The sequence below is a fragment of the Balaenoptera physalus genome (genome assembly GCF_965194825.1).
Source record: "Balaenoptera physalus genome assembly, chromosome: 1".
NCBI classification, from domain to species: Eukaryota; Metazoa; Chordata; class Mammalia; order Artiodactyla; family Balaenopteridae; genus Balaenoptera; species Balaenoptera physalus.
The window spans coordinates 120,177,763-120,193,241 of record NC_138882.1 but is presented as its reverse complement, the minus strand read 5'-3'; the positions used below and the strand labels follow the sequence as shown (position 1 = coordinate 120,193,241).

The window sequence follows — 15,479 nt, the reverse complement described above, 5'->3', positions numbered from 1 at the left end:
TTAAGTACTCCCTTCCAGCCTTGTCTTTTCTCTCACTCATATATAAATACTGTATTCCTATCAAATTATTTTTTTAATTTCAAAAATATCTTGTACTTTTCTAACTCTAGATTTTTGTTCATACAGTTAAACTCATCTTGAATGCTCTCTGCTCCCTTTCTGTGGCCTTTCCTTACCTCAAGATATAACTTCAAATCCATCTCAGACCACAGAATCTTGATGTGAATTCCCATGTCAATTCCTGTGTCATTTTTCAATTTTGTATGATCATGTGGCATTTCTCGTGTAATGAATTATTATGTAAGGTCTCTTAGAACTCTGAAATTCTGTCACTCTGTGGCTTTCGCATCATTAATAAGATTGTATGTCTAAAGGAATCAACTCTCTTTTTTTTAATAAATTTATTATTTATTTATTTATTTTTGGCTGCGTTGGGTCTTCGTTGCTGCGCGCGGGCTTCCTCTAGTTGTGGTGAGTGGGAGCTACTCTTCCTTGCGGTGCTCGTGTTTCTCACTGTGGTGGCTTCTCTTGTTGTGGAGCACGGGCTCTAGGCACGCAGGCTTCAGTAGTTGTGGCCTGTGGGCTCTAGAGCACAGGCTCAGAAGTTGTGGCGCACAACTTAGTTGCTACGAGGCATGTGAGATCTTCCCGGACCAGGGCTCGAGCCCATGTCCCCTGCATTGGCAGGCGGATTCTCTACCACTGTGCCACCAGGGAGATCCCCAACTCTCTTTCTTATTCCCCTCTCACAATATCCAATATGGTTTTCTGTTTGTTTTTTGTTTTAATTTTTATGTCATTTTACCCAAGAAAGTAGTATCCGTATGCAAAGTTTACTCTTTGAATCATTTATCATGTTAAATAATTATTTTTATGAGTATTTTTCTAACATTATATCTGCTGACCTTGAAGTTGATTAATGCTAGTCTGAAACAAACTCATTAATTGAACCTATATTTATTGAGTACCTCCTAGGTGCTTGGTGTTGAAGGATTCAAAAATGAATGAGACCCAGTTGCTACCCTCAAGGACTTCATAATCTACTCTCAATTTATCATAATTAAATATTCTTTGTAGTAAATATCCATTTTGTGAATTACTGTTCTTCATTTGATAAATCTTTCAAGTGGGCGCATTTTTAATTCAGAATTGATATTGAAGCAAAACTTTGCTCACCATCGTTAAAATGATATATACTCTCTAAAAAAATATTTTCAAACTAAATTACTGAGGGAAGGGGGTTCATTTTAATTTTCTAACATTTTCTTTGAACTGACTACTAAAGTTACACTATGAACTTCATGAACACCAGCTATTTTCTGAGGGGGAAGAGGTCTTTAAACTTTAGTTGCAAGTTTGGCCTTTATCTCCCATTTAATTTAGCAAGCACAATAGTGTATCTAAGCTGGAGATGTAAAGATGAATTATGATGCTGGCCTCCACCAGCTCCTGTCAGATCCTGTCTGGATGCAATTCCACTCTCTCTCAGGTCCTCCTGAAATTCCATTTCTTTTATAGAATTTAAATTGCAGTAACTTCACCATGTCTCTGAAATTCTAATAAATATATCCCATTCAAAGGCCATACATTTTCTCATTCTGTAAAAACTCTTCGCGTTTAGTGTTAACCAAAACTGTGTTCACCTCCTTTGGTGCTGTTGGCATTAATTTAGTAAACAACTAGATAGAACATGTTTTGTTAACCTGATATTAAAATAATTGTGTATGAGCTTAGAACAGAAGTTCTCAGTCTTAGCTACACTTAAAATTACCCAAGGAATCTTTACAGGCTGCACCTCAGTCCAGTTAAATTAGAATCCTTGGAATTGGATTCAGCATCAGTGTTTTTGAAAGCTCCCCCAATTCCAAAGAGCAGCCAAAATTGAGAACCAGTTGAGGAGAATCTACTTTACAGTTTACTAATATATTCAGAGTTTGTGTTATACATTTGCCCCCAAGAAGTTAAGAATACTTTTAAACTATTACTTTACCCAGTCAAAGAATTGATGGTTAGAGTTTATATTAAATAGATGTCTTTGATCACACAGACTTTTTACTTGTAGTCCTTTATTCTCTCTAGTAAATCAGGGCATGGAATCCAGGCTTCTTATTTCATACTGTAGCCTATATGTCTATCCTGTAGTAAAGGAAGGATTGAAGTGCCTGGCATAATGTGGCTGACTCAAAGACAATCCTTTTCTTAAAGCAGTGTTTAGAGAAAATATATAAAGAGTGGATTAACCTTTCTTTTCTCAGGTCATTTTACTGGGTTACTAATGAAATATTATGAAAGAATAGCACATTAAATTACATTTTAGAGAACATTGGGTTTGGATTTCTATAACTTTTTTGCAGTCTGACATTCATTGTAGCTTGTTTTCACAGAAGTTTTTAATTATTAAATGGTGGTGCTATACATGCATTAAAATACATGCTTAAAATCAAATGTAGTTTATAATGAACAACTATCAGCACTAATTGACTACAAAGTCAGTAATGATTTTGGACTTAAAGATGTTGAAAACTAAAATTTTTAGGGTAAAATTTAAAATTTTTGGCAATTAGGAAAGGGGTCTTTTTTTTTAAAGAAAGAATAGGTCTTTTGTCCTTCTGACAAAGATATCATAATTTTATGTTTGTGTTTAAGCAATATTGTTAAGATCATAAAATCCTTGAGGGCAAGAACCATGTCATATGCTAAATATATATCTCACATACAGTTGAAGAAAAAGTATGTATTCTCCACAAATATCTTTGATTAATAATTCTTCTTAATTTAGTTGATATAACTCATCATTTTCTGTAGTTGATGTATTCTTAAAAATGTTTTAGAGGAAAATTTATGTATTAAGTGTTGTACTAGTTTGTTATCTTAATATGTCATACCTTGTGATTAACAATGAAAAAAATCCTTAAATCCCCACAGTGATAAAATCATGGGAAATATGTCTTTTACAATTACACATTGAAATAATAAAATTTAAATTTATGATTTCAACTTAAATATATGATAACATTAGCAATGTTCTTATGTCGCCTCCCACCCTTTTATTGTTTATTTTAGATAGGATTGAAGTTATTATCCTTAATTTGATGATGATTGAATATCAGGTAGGAAGCAGAGGTGGGCTGTAGGATACAGCTCACCAGAGTGCTATGAACAAAGAAACAGGGACAGAGAAGCACAAGGTGTGTTTAGGTAATGGTGATAGAAAATATTAATTGCTTGAAATCAGCAAGTATTTTACTTGAAGGGTAGCATAGTATATAATAAGACTGTGATTCAAACAGATACAAGATTGAATCCCAACACTGACATCTTAGGGCAAAATTTTAAACCATCCTGAGCCTCAATTTCTTCATCACTAAATTTATGATTCTTACCTGTGTAACAAGATGTTTTTGAGTACATGATACAAAATGCATAGCAACTGTTTTTCACTCTCAGAAAATGCAAGTAAACATCAGAATTTATTACTGGTACTTAAATACATTGCTCATGTGGTTCTTCCTACAGAACTTCTATTTTCTGAACAGGCTTTCTATAATCAAACTATCTCACTCATACTTAAGGGTTCCGTAAATTCACTCAGTTAATCATTCAGTCACTGGATCAAAAAACAATAGGACCATCTGTGTTGGTCCTCTGTCCACCATCTTTTTAATCTTTGTATCCTTATTTTCAAATTACTTGTTTGTTGTCTGTCTTCTCAATTAATATGTAAGCTTCCTTAGAGCAGAAACCTTGTCTGTTTTTTGGCTTCTGAAATCCATGTGCTTAGAATAATGCCTAGCACATATGTAGGTGCTTAATAAATATTTGTTGGAATGAATGGAATGAACAAACAAAATAGATATACTTGCTTACTAAGGAGCTAAGTGGAGAATTTTTCTCTACTGGTAGATCATCCTTTATAGATGATGTTCACTTGGGTGAACTACTCGTTGCATTATCTGGGAAATAATCTATTTAACCAAGGGAGGTAGACTTGGAACCTGTAAAATTCTAATGGATACCTTTGGCAGGTCTACAGCTTAGAATCTTCAGGGATCTGTAAAGAATATCAGCATTCTCTCTTAAGAATTAGATTGCATAGTTACCCAGCTGACCTTGGGGTCAGAGTTTTGATCTTTTTCCCAATGCCTCTCCTATCCTTGGTTACAGTACACTGCAAGTTTACAGGCTTAGGCAATAGCTTTGGAACTACTATTCTCAGTTCCACCCATTGGGTCAGGGTTTGGCTACAGGCCAGTCTTTAAAAGACCTAAAGCTTTACAAAAGCTATTGAAGCTATTTCTAGGCCTTGAATAAAAGCTTTAGGGGGGGTGTACCAGAAGTCTAAGAAAAACATTCTAAAAGCTAAAAGTGCTAACTGATAATCAATTGAAAGTATTAGACCAAGAAGGATGCTGAAAGAAACAGATAATAAAATTCAGAAAAATGGAGCTGCAGAAGATATTTTAAAGGTTCACATTCTATTTTGTTATCCAGAAATGAGTCATGACTAATGAGTATAGAATTAGTGCTAGTGATATACCTCTGTTATGATGGGAAACCACATATTCTAGAGGAAAATTATGCATGATAAACAGCCTGAGTCATTGCTTCTAGTATTTAATTAAAAGTGTCCAGAAGTCTCTATAAAATCTACACAGAAATACTTTCACCTCTTTGTTATTGTATGGGCAATGCTGCCTTTCCTCAAAAACCACTAAGGATAATAAAAACTGATATGTTGTGAGTATATTTAACTACATTTTATGATATTTAAAAGATGCCTCAGTAGTATGAATAGGATATGTTCCAAAAGTTAGTCCATAAATCAATTGCTGGAACATATTTTGAAAAAACAACTTAAATGATAGTTTCCCAGAACATCCCATAAAAGCCTGTCTAACTAGGTGTGATTAAAGTGCCAATGATAAAAAACCACATTAAACATAAATAGCTCTTTTTAAATTCAAAATAATAATTATCAGGCACTGAACAAAGTGATTTACATACATACCCTTACTTAATTCTTAAAGCACCGTAATATATGTATTGTCTCTCTTTTGCGATGGAAGATACCTAAGGAAAAAATATTCAAAATCTTGCTCAGGTCACACAGTTAGCAGTGCAGTCAGGATTTGAATTCAGATCCAGCTGGCTCAAAACTTTTATTCCTTACCACTATGTTATCCTACCTTTATAATGTAAGAAATATTTATATACTTTATATACAGGACAGTATGCTAGATTTTCTATAGCATTCACACCATACATTTCAGCAGAACTAAGGATATGTATTAACTATGGAATAGGATTATCCTAAGTGCCACAAAAGAGGTATGGATAAATTACCAGAGGGGCAAAAAGGAGCATTCATATACAACAGTTTACAGACAATTATTTGTATGCCTGGGATTGTTTGGATTTGAGTTTTCTTTTTAATTATTGATATAGATTCCTAAAATGTATTTGGGGTATATTTAACTTTTTTTTTTAACTGTATGATCAATAACAGTTCACAGAAGAAAAGCTTGGCCAGGCAGAGAAGACAGAATTGGATGCTCACTTAGAGAACCTCCTTAGCAAAGCTGAATGTACCAAAATATGGACAGAAAAAATAATGAAACAAACTGAAGTGTTATTGCAGCCAAATCCAAGTAAGAAATTTTTTACCTTTTGTCTCCATTATTGACTAATCTTATTAAAAGGTACTGTTAATAGGTTTTTTTAATGTTTTTAAAAAAAAGTTTTAATGGCTGTTGGAAAACGTTTTTTGGTTATGGCTTTGGGGTCTATAATTATTTTGTGTGTGTGCTTTTGGTGAAGAAGAGGGTGATAAACACTTCATTGTATAGCCTCTAACAAATTGACAAGTAACATTTTTCAGGCCTCTATAGAATCCTCTTGAAAACTCAATTTCAGGCAGCGAGTTTGAATTTTAAGAGTTACGAAAGCCTGTGTAGATAAATTAATCTTCCTTTCTCATCCAGGGGAGAATTGTCCCTAGTAATTAAGGAAAAATATATAGAAACTTAAGTAGTTACCAACTATTTATGTTTATGTTAAGTTTTACATTTTTACACAAATTATTCCGTTTGATTTTCAGACAACACCATAAAGCTTTTCAGATCACCTAAGTCAATAACGTCGCAAATAAGGTGCATAATAATTGTTTTAATTGAAACTCACAAGTTAGCATTTTGTTCAGTGTAGCATATAGCTAATTAGAAGTGGAACTTGAACTAGAACCAGGTGTACTGACACCCTGAGTTTTACAGATCAAAACTGAAGGACAAAAGCAACAATAACAATTCCTGCTTTCCTTCCCCTTTTCCCCAGTGTTATTGTGACCATGTTGTGAAATGCCATAAACTTACTTTAAGTTACTAACTTAAAGTTCCAAGCTTTAGACTTTGTTGCTATTACGTAAACCTCAAGCACTATACAAAATATTAGTAATACTGTGCCATTTTAGTTAAATTGTGGTGACTTTTTAAAATAGTCCTTTTACACTTTGAGTGAGGCCTGTTGTCTTTGGACACCATGTGTTATTTCTTATTCATTTAAGGCTACTTAAATAATATACCATGGCACCTTATAAAAAAGAAAGAAAGAGAAAAGAAAGTAGTAGACGTTTTTCCTCTTGTTCCTTGCTCTATCCATAGTTCCTCAAATATATAGTCTGTTCTGCAACATGTTTTTGTGGTTGGCAAATAAGCTCACACTCAACTGGTAAACGGGAATGATGTTGGTAGAAGGAAGTTACAATGGCTCATATAATACAGTTTTACATTAGTGTTTTAAGTCTAAAGTAGTAACAGAATTTTTTGTGTGTTTTATTTATGCTCTCATTATAAAGTTACACAGATTTTGAGTAGTCAGACCCAACCTTCTTTTTCCTGTAAGCCATGTTACTTTTAGTGCATGATGTTTCAGAACCTAGGATTTTTCAGAAATATACATTGTATTATAGCAGAATTGCCTGCATTTTTTGTTAAGGTTTTATGATGACCTTTTAATGCCCTATTGAAATGAAACATTTATTTAAAATATACCAATTTTTTTTAACTGAATGAAATCAACATGGGATTCAACTTTAAACTTTTGACCAAATAGATAGACAGATGGCAAAGATAAGAATCACTCTCATGTCAGAAAATGAAGTTCTGCAATTTAGTTAACATCTTCTCAGTGGTTATGTTTTGAACTGACTCATTTTAACTAATTTAAAGGTTTTTAAATTTCTGCTTAAAAACTCTTCTGAGGCTGCACCAGAATCTACCACAAAAGCGAGTATTGTTCCAACAGCCTGTTTTATGTATTAAAATTAACACTTTTGCCAACTCCTGAAGTGTTTCTATTACTGGTTCAGCTTACTTTTGAAATTTTCAGTGCACTGTGTGACACTTCCACTTGTGGAGGAGTTATGTGAGGTCCTTAGAAGGAACCTATTTAACTGAGATTCTTTTTGGATTGTAATTTTATGTTTAATCATTGTTTCTAAAAAGTCTGAATCTTTGACTTTTTTCTTATTTGTCTCTGAAATATCTCACTGTTGGGCAGCAGTGTAAATGTGAATTTCTTAAATATTATGATAACCAAGTGTTTATTCAGATCTTACAGATGTTTTTTCCTTTTCATTTATGCTAATTCCTATTATTGCTTTTAGCCTTTTATATTTTAAACATTTTTTTTTTAATTTTTATTTATTATTTATTTATTATGTTTATTTTTGGCTGTGTTGGGTCTTCGTTTCTGTGTGAGGGCTTTCTCCAGTTGCGGCGAGCGGGGGCCACTCTTCATCGCGGTGCGCGGGCCTCTCACTATCGCGGCCTCTCTTGTTGCGGAGCAGAGGCTACAGACGCTCAGGCTCAGTAGTTGTGGCTCACGGGCCCAGTTGCTCCACGGCATGTGGGATCTTCCCAGACCAGGGCTCGAACCCGTGTCCCCTGCATTGGCAGGCAGATTCTCAACCACTGCGCCACCAGGGAAGCCCTAAACATTTTTAATGATGAAATCTTTTGAGTGCTCAGATATTTATATACTTTAAACATAATTAAATAAAATTAAGCCAAGGAATCATATTGCTGATCTCTGTAGACTATTCCAAATCTGATTGTTCCATTCCTTAAACTCCCAATATTTAGCCTCTAAGAGGGAGATTGAGCATATGAGCAAACTAAAGCAAAATAATAGTGGCAGAAGTATGTGACTCTTTGGTTTTTCTAGGTACCTTATATCTGTATTTTTATAACTGGAAATCCCTGATCTTAAAATTGTGTACATATATTCAAAGTTAAAAGTTAGACAGTATATGAATGGGGCAAAGGCAACTTCACTAGATATTAAAGGAATACCAACCCTTTCTGGAAGTTAAAATCCTATAAAATACTCATAATAGTTTTACTTTATTTTAAATATTTTTGTGCCAAAATATTTTATCAGATTTTTAAAATATAAGTTTCTTAGAGTTATGTAATACTCTTAACATGCAAATGAAAAATTATATATTAAGATATGTACTTGAAAGCATACTAATTTCATGTTTATTTTACAAGGTGATAAATGGCTAGTAGGGGAACAAAACAATCTTTCAAATAGCTTAGCTTTTTGAAATCATTGGTAATTTTAAACCTTTTTCCTAGATGCCAGGATAGAAGAATTTGTTTATGAGAAACTGGATAGAAAAGCTCCAAGTCGTATAAACAACCCAGAACTTTTGGGACAATATATGATTGATGCAGGGACTGAGTTTGGCCCTGGAACAGCTTATGGTAAGTGAAAGGCAAAAGGTCCGCTAAGAGATATCTTTACTCTTAGGTTTTTACTACTTAGAGACATCATTAACATTTACCTAATATTAGTAGAATCAATTTTAACTTCAAATTTTTTGTTTTAAAATTTTGGATGAAGTGACAAATGTAGGTGATCACTAAATATATACAGTGTAACTTAGTATTTAATATATTTAAGCATATATTCTGAGAATTCACATCTTTTTAGGTCTAAATAGGTATTCCCATTGAATCTTGCAGCACCTTTGTTGTACTTCTTGTGATATATTGCAGTCTCTGTTTATATATGTCTCCTCTAGTTGATTTTTCTTTTTTAAGCTTTCTTGAGGATTTATTTCTATAATAAAGTACCTGGCACATACTAAGTATTTGAACTAGTGCTTTCGTTACCCAAGTAATGTCAGTACCACAAAAATATTAACAATGGTTCTCTCTCGATGTTTGGATGACATTTTATTTCTATTTTCCTCATATACTTTAAATTTTCTATTATGTTTTACAGTTATGCCAGCTTTTTTTAGTTGCTGTAGTGACTTTTTTAATGTATAACTCTGAAGCTCAGTTATATATCATTACCCCTCAAATCTAATTTTCTCAGAACATAAGATTATTTCAGATTTCTATAGCTTTTTTCCTGTTATTCATGGCTAATAATTCTTTTTATTAAGACTTGTGCAAGAAATTTGTCCTTATGGATATGAAATGATAGGTAACTTAAGTGATTTTCTACGTATATAGTCCTGATTTATGAAATAGCACATAAATTCTGGGACTAAATTAACTTAGTTTTAGTAGTATTTATGTCAGATGGAAATAACCTTAAGTACTGTGTAATGAATGTTATTAATCCATTAACTGGCTTATAGCTGTACAACTTTGAGACTATTACATTGTGTTCTTCAAAATATAATTCTTTCAGAAGTCTGAAAATGCTTAAAATTTCTGTAGTTTTACTTCTAAATTTTAACTATAAATTTTATAAAAACTTTATATATCGATCAGATTTGTTATTGCCTTCTTGTGCCAGACTCAGTTAGATGCTGGGGTCATAAAGGCACGTGAAAACCCAGCCCTTTCCTTCACCAAGCTGAAGACCTAGTGGAGCATGAACATTCAGAAAGCTTCTAAATTTTTTCCTTTTTAACCTGCTTAATCTGTTTGCACTTCTAATAATTCCATTGAATGTACCCTGATTATTGGAAGTAGGCTTTGTGAATCTATTTATTAGTAATTGATAATAGTATTAGTAATAGATGAGTAGTATTAGTAATAAATTAGCATTAGTAATTGAATATTTCAGGAATTGGGCTAAGCACTGTACAATATATGTATTGGTAAATCCTCACTTATATGCTACTTGTAAATTCTGTTATCTCTGTGTAGAGATAGGGAAACTGAGTCTTAGAGAGGTTACATAGTTCATCCACAGCTAGTAATTCAAATGTAGATCTGTATCCAGAAATTGAGCTCTTAACTACGTTATATTATTACCTTCCTTATCAATCAGATCTAATTTTATCTGAGCATAAAGGAATTAAGATCCACAGAACTAAAGCTTATTAGAGGTAGAACTGGAAGTAGAACCAATCTTGTGGTTCTCTTTCTTTTTCTCTATTTTCTACTGAATTTGTCCTATTTAAATATTAGGGTATATGTGCTGCAAAACATAGGTTTTTTTTTTTTTAACTTAAGATACAAATATATACTCTTATTTATAGACAGGAGATAAGTGCATAAATACAGAAACAGAAGAATTTTGACTCGATCTACTTATTAAAATATTTTAAGAATTATACTTTTATAAATATATCTACACTATTTGAGCTGTGACCTTAAGTATTTTTTAGTGTATCTGTCCTCTTTTGTCCCATTGGTAGAGTTGGTACAATTAACTATGATATGATAAGGAGTTCATCTTTGTCTTTTTCATTTTGATATTTATAATCTTAAATTTACTTTCAAAATAAAACTACCTTAACTACAGTTAATTTTATTTGATTTTTACTTAAGTAAACAAGTAATAACTGACTTTAAGGCAGATCAAATTGCTGATTTATCTTAACATGATTTTCTGACATTACCAGACAATGGTAAAAAAAAAAAAAAAAAAAAAAAAAAACCAAACTTTTTTCCTTTGCAGGTAATGCCCTTATTAAATGTGGAGAAACACAAAAACGAATTGGAACAGCAGACAGAGAGCTGATTCAAACATCAGCCTTAAATTTTCTCACTCCTTTAAGAAACTTTATAGAAGGAGATTACAAAACAATTGCTGTGAGTTGGAAAATGTTCATTTTTTTAGTAAAATAATTTAGGTATATACTTACAGTTTTTAATGAATAATGTGCCCTCTTAATGATTTTGTAGATGTAGCAGATTAGAAAAATTAAATAATCTAGTTAGATGCGTATTCCAACAGAACACAAAACTAACCAAAATAAAGGACTATTAATGATACGGACTCCACTTTTGTGTCCCTGTAGTGTTATTGAGGTGTCTTTACATCCATTCTTGTTCGTTACCAGCACTAAAATCTATAGAGAAGTTCCTGGAATGATTATTGAAATACGGCACAATTTATCACCACAGTATAGCCATATAGCTGTTCATTTAAACTGGGAGCCAGAATCCCAATTACTGGAAGCTATATTTCTGGCTATTAGCCTTTCTGTCTTTTTGTATCCCTAGAAGTCTATTATCGTCTTTTCACACAGCTGTGTTTTATTGCTGAAATAAAGAAAAAAATATCACTTTCCCAAACCTAATCTGTTAATCTATTATTTTTTTGGTTTAATTTGTTTTTTAAGTGATGGAGAGTGGAGTTCTAGGTGGATATCTTTTTCCTAAGATTTTTGCAAGACTGCTCTTTATTGTAAATACTACTTCAAACTTAATTTGAAGATTTCTTATTACAAAATATTATTGAAACTCAATATGTTTACAATGAATTTGTGAATAAAAAGTGTTGGGCCTGAGACAAAGGAAAAACCACAAAGATGAAATACGATTGAAAAGATACTAGATTGTCAATAGGATGATATTTGATATATGAATTATAAGAACTAATAAAGCAAACAGTGAATTCTTATAAACTTACCTGTTATAAAGAAGCTTGATGTTCCCATGAGGAATTCTAAGATATCGTACTAATTCTAAGATATCATACTAATGTTTGTTCATTATTCATTCTATAAATTTGAAATTCTGTTGTCGGAGTAATAGAGTTGCTTTTGGTGCTGTGGCACAGGGTTTCAAGGAGCTTTGCCCTGGGCCCTCTACCTTCTTCACCATAGGCACTTCCTAGATTATCTGTTGAATAATTCTTTGTTGTGGGAGCTATACTGCATTATAAGATGTGTAGCAGCATCCCTGGCTTCTACCCAGTAGATGCTAGTAACGTCCCTCCCCCAATTGTGACAACCAAGAAGATATTGCCAAATGTTCCCTGGAGGGGCAAAATCACAAAATATTAAAACTAATATTCCTTTGTTTCTACCATCACTTGCCATCTTTCCCAGATATCTAGAATGTCTATCATTTTAAAATTGGAAATAGTGAGAAAATGGAGTCAGATACCTGAATCGTCACTTTAGAGCCAATTTTGTAATCATAGATCTTTATCAGATGATTCATGTATTTAATGGAGAATAATACTTTAAATATGTATGCTCTTACTGGATTTTTAGCCTCATTAGGCTTTTTTTTTTTCTTTCCTATATTTATAGAAAGAAAGGAAACTATTACAAAATAAGAGACTGGATTTGGATGCTGCAAAAACCAGACTAAAAAAGGCAAAAGCTGCAGAAACTAGAGCATCAGTAAGTAGTGTTTTTTTTAATAGAACAATATTTTAGGTTAATAACTTTAAGACTTGTAAAAGATTTCACTCATATAACATGCAAGCTGTAATCTATCATTAAGACTAGAATATGACTTTAGGGTATTGTTTTTGTGTTTTTAAACAAACTTTTCAGAACTTAATACATTCAAATCAGTGAAAAGTAGTCATATCAAGAGGCAATATTCTTATTTTAGTGATATACTTGTTGCTAAAAAACAAAAATTATAAGAGCCCTAAAGCTTTGTCATATTTTTTGAATAACCTCAGTGGTGATGGAAAATAAGTCTTCTGGAGATAGATTTATTATATTTGAAATAGAAAAACAGATAGTAATTAAGATGAAAATGAATCAAGTTTGAGAATGCTTGTGTATAGCTTAAAAATTAGATGTGACTCCCTTTCAACATGGGACTCAAACTGACCGAAGGAGTTGTCACCAAGAATAGTTCCAAAACTATTCAGACAGCGGCAACATGGAGTCCCAGGTGGCTGTTTTGAAGGGGAGGAAACCTGTTTGGATAAATAAGTTCTGGTATATTTTTCATAAAAATCAATCTCAGAGTAGTCTTTTAAGACTAAGTGGGTATATATTAAATATAATAGTTCAATGATTTTATATATATGTATATGTGAGGATATATATATAACTTTAATAACTTTAAAGATTTTATTTATAAGCTTCTGATTTAATCTAATATTCATATAGTTTATGTCTTTTTTCCAAAGTTTGAAGAGATTAATCAGACTTGAATTGGAGCACCTTTAAGATAGTACAATATAAACAAGTATGAATTTATTACATGAAGCTAACAAGTTCATTCTTAACTTGAGCTAAGGGATATGTTTTGTTAAGAGACATGACATTCCCACTGCCTTCTGTTCCCAACTCACTACCACTACTATCGTCAAGAATCATTGCCTTAGGAGCATATTACCATGGTGCTGGTAGAAGTCTATTGTGGCTCTCTTGTTTTGGGAAAGAAAAGGTTGAAACTTGGTTTAGAGTGAAATTTAAAACTGGTAACTTGGTGTTGGACAGTGATGTCTTATGAGATTACCCAACACCTTATATGAGCAGACTAAATTATTTTCTTCTAGACAGTTCTCCTTTTGGAGATTCTGTATTAGCAACTGCTGGAGAAGAGCTATCTTTGACAAGACATTAATATCAAAATCACTGGCTAGTTCACCTCAGAATTCATGATGACATCATCATAAACAACAGCCTGACTTCCCTAAACAAGCTTTTTGCAGAATTAGAACTTTACAGAGACTCTAAATTAGGATATTAATTTCTAAGTTGCTAACAATAAACTTATATAGTAAAATATGAATTGGTTTTTAAGATACAAATTTCATAATCAGAAAAAATGTTAAATAAGGATCATTTGGAAATAAATGTTAGAACAGAATATCTTTATTTGAAATGTCTATATGTGCCCAGTGATTATGGAATAAGAATACAAAACTTTTTTTAACAAGCACTATTACAGAATAATGATAGGCTACTTTTTACTTGGAAAAGTGCCAGAGAGTTCATAAATTTAACAGTATACCAGGTTCTATGATTATTCTAAATTATTTTACCACTGCTATTAAAATGTGTAGGAACCAAATATAATAGTAGACAAATTTTGAGAGATATTTCCTTTTGATATATCCAGAAAAGATGTTGACAGTTTTTCTGTGCTGTGTATTATTGAGGACAAAATTTTTTCCATGAGAATTTACATTTAAAAATAAAAGACTATACAAATGAATTTTTCAATAATTGTGTTTGTACACAGCTTTTCCAGAATTTATATATTGCATAAAACAAAATTTAACTGTAGCCAAATATTAAAAATATTAGTCTAGACAAAAATTCACATTTCCTGATTTTAGTTGTGTTCTTTGCCTCTAGATAACCAACTTGTTTTTCTTCAAACTTTATAGCAGTAAGTCTGAAATACTTTGGAAAGGAAAAGTCCTCTTAGTTTGTTATCACATAAAGCCTTGAGGCATGCCTATATTTTGTGATTTTTTTTTTTCTTTCTCTGTATTTCTCTTCCGTTTACTTGAAGAATACAGAAAAATTGAAACCACTAGGAGTTTGTTTTTCCTTTTTTTTTTCTTCTTTGACACATTTCCTGCTCCTAGTTGGTGGCTGAGGAGGTTACTCTAACCTCAAGACTTTCTTTGCTTTTACTTCTTTGTAAATTTCCTCGGATTGTTTTGTGACTAGTTGTTCCTCTGTAAGTAAGATTTGGGACCTGTGCATGTCAGCACTTTTTTAAAAATTTGTTTACTAGTTTCTTGTGACCTGTTTTTAAATTCTAGATTTACTGAATGCTAATTTTGTACAAGGTGCTTTGCTGAGAAGGAGTTCATATATAGATAGTACAAAACCTCTGCTGCCCTCAGTTTACAATCTGGTATAGTAGATTGAATTTTTTGGTGATTTTGCCATACCAGTAAAATATTTCTGCCTATATTCAATATTGCTACTTTACTAATCTGTTTTATTAGTTAATGTGTTGAAGAATGGTAAAGCAACATCAAAGACATTTCTCAAAAATATACCAATTGATCAGAAAAGAGAAAACCTCCCTGAATATTTTACAATGAACAAAGTACAGCTTTGAAAATAGTCTAAAACTTACATCAGAGAAGCAAAAACAAATATAACTCCTGCATTTAAGTTGTAAGGCACTGACATTTGTTAACCTAACTTAGTCTATATAAACTTTTTAAAAAATCATTTTAGAATGTTGTTAATGGGAAGAAAAAAATCATCTGGTTTCAAAGCTTTCTGATATTGAGAGGTTTAGATGTCTGTTACTTTTGTGTATCCAAACATGATGGAAAATACA

At 32.2% G+C, this 15,479-nt stretch overlaps 1 protein-coding gene across 3 annotated transcripts in view; it reads left to right on the top strand.

Annotated features, from left to right (window-relative positions):
• The window catches only part of SH3GLB1 (SH3 domain containing GRB2 like, endophilin B1), a 37,460-nt gene that overhangs the window by 3,731 nt on the left and 18,250 nt on the right, over positions 1-15,479 (top strand). For all 3 annotated transcript variants that reach the window (XM_082410404.1, XM_082410403.1, XM_082410402.1), the window contains exons 2-5: positions 5,507-5,648; positions 8,637-8,765; positions 10,927-11,060; positions 12,512-12,604. In XM_082410404.1, the coding sequence (XP_082266530.1) occupies positions 5,507-5,648; positions 8,637-8,765; positions 10,927-11,060; positions 12,512-12,604 (498 nt within the window). The remainder of the gene's footprint in view (positions 1-5,506; positions 5,649-8,636; positions 8,766-10,926; positions 11,061-12,511; positions 12,605-15,479) is intronic.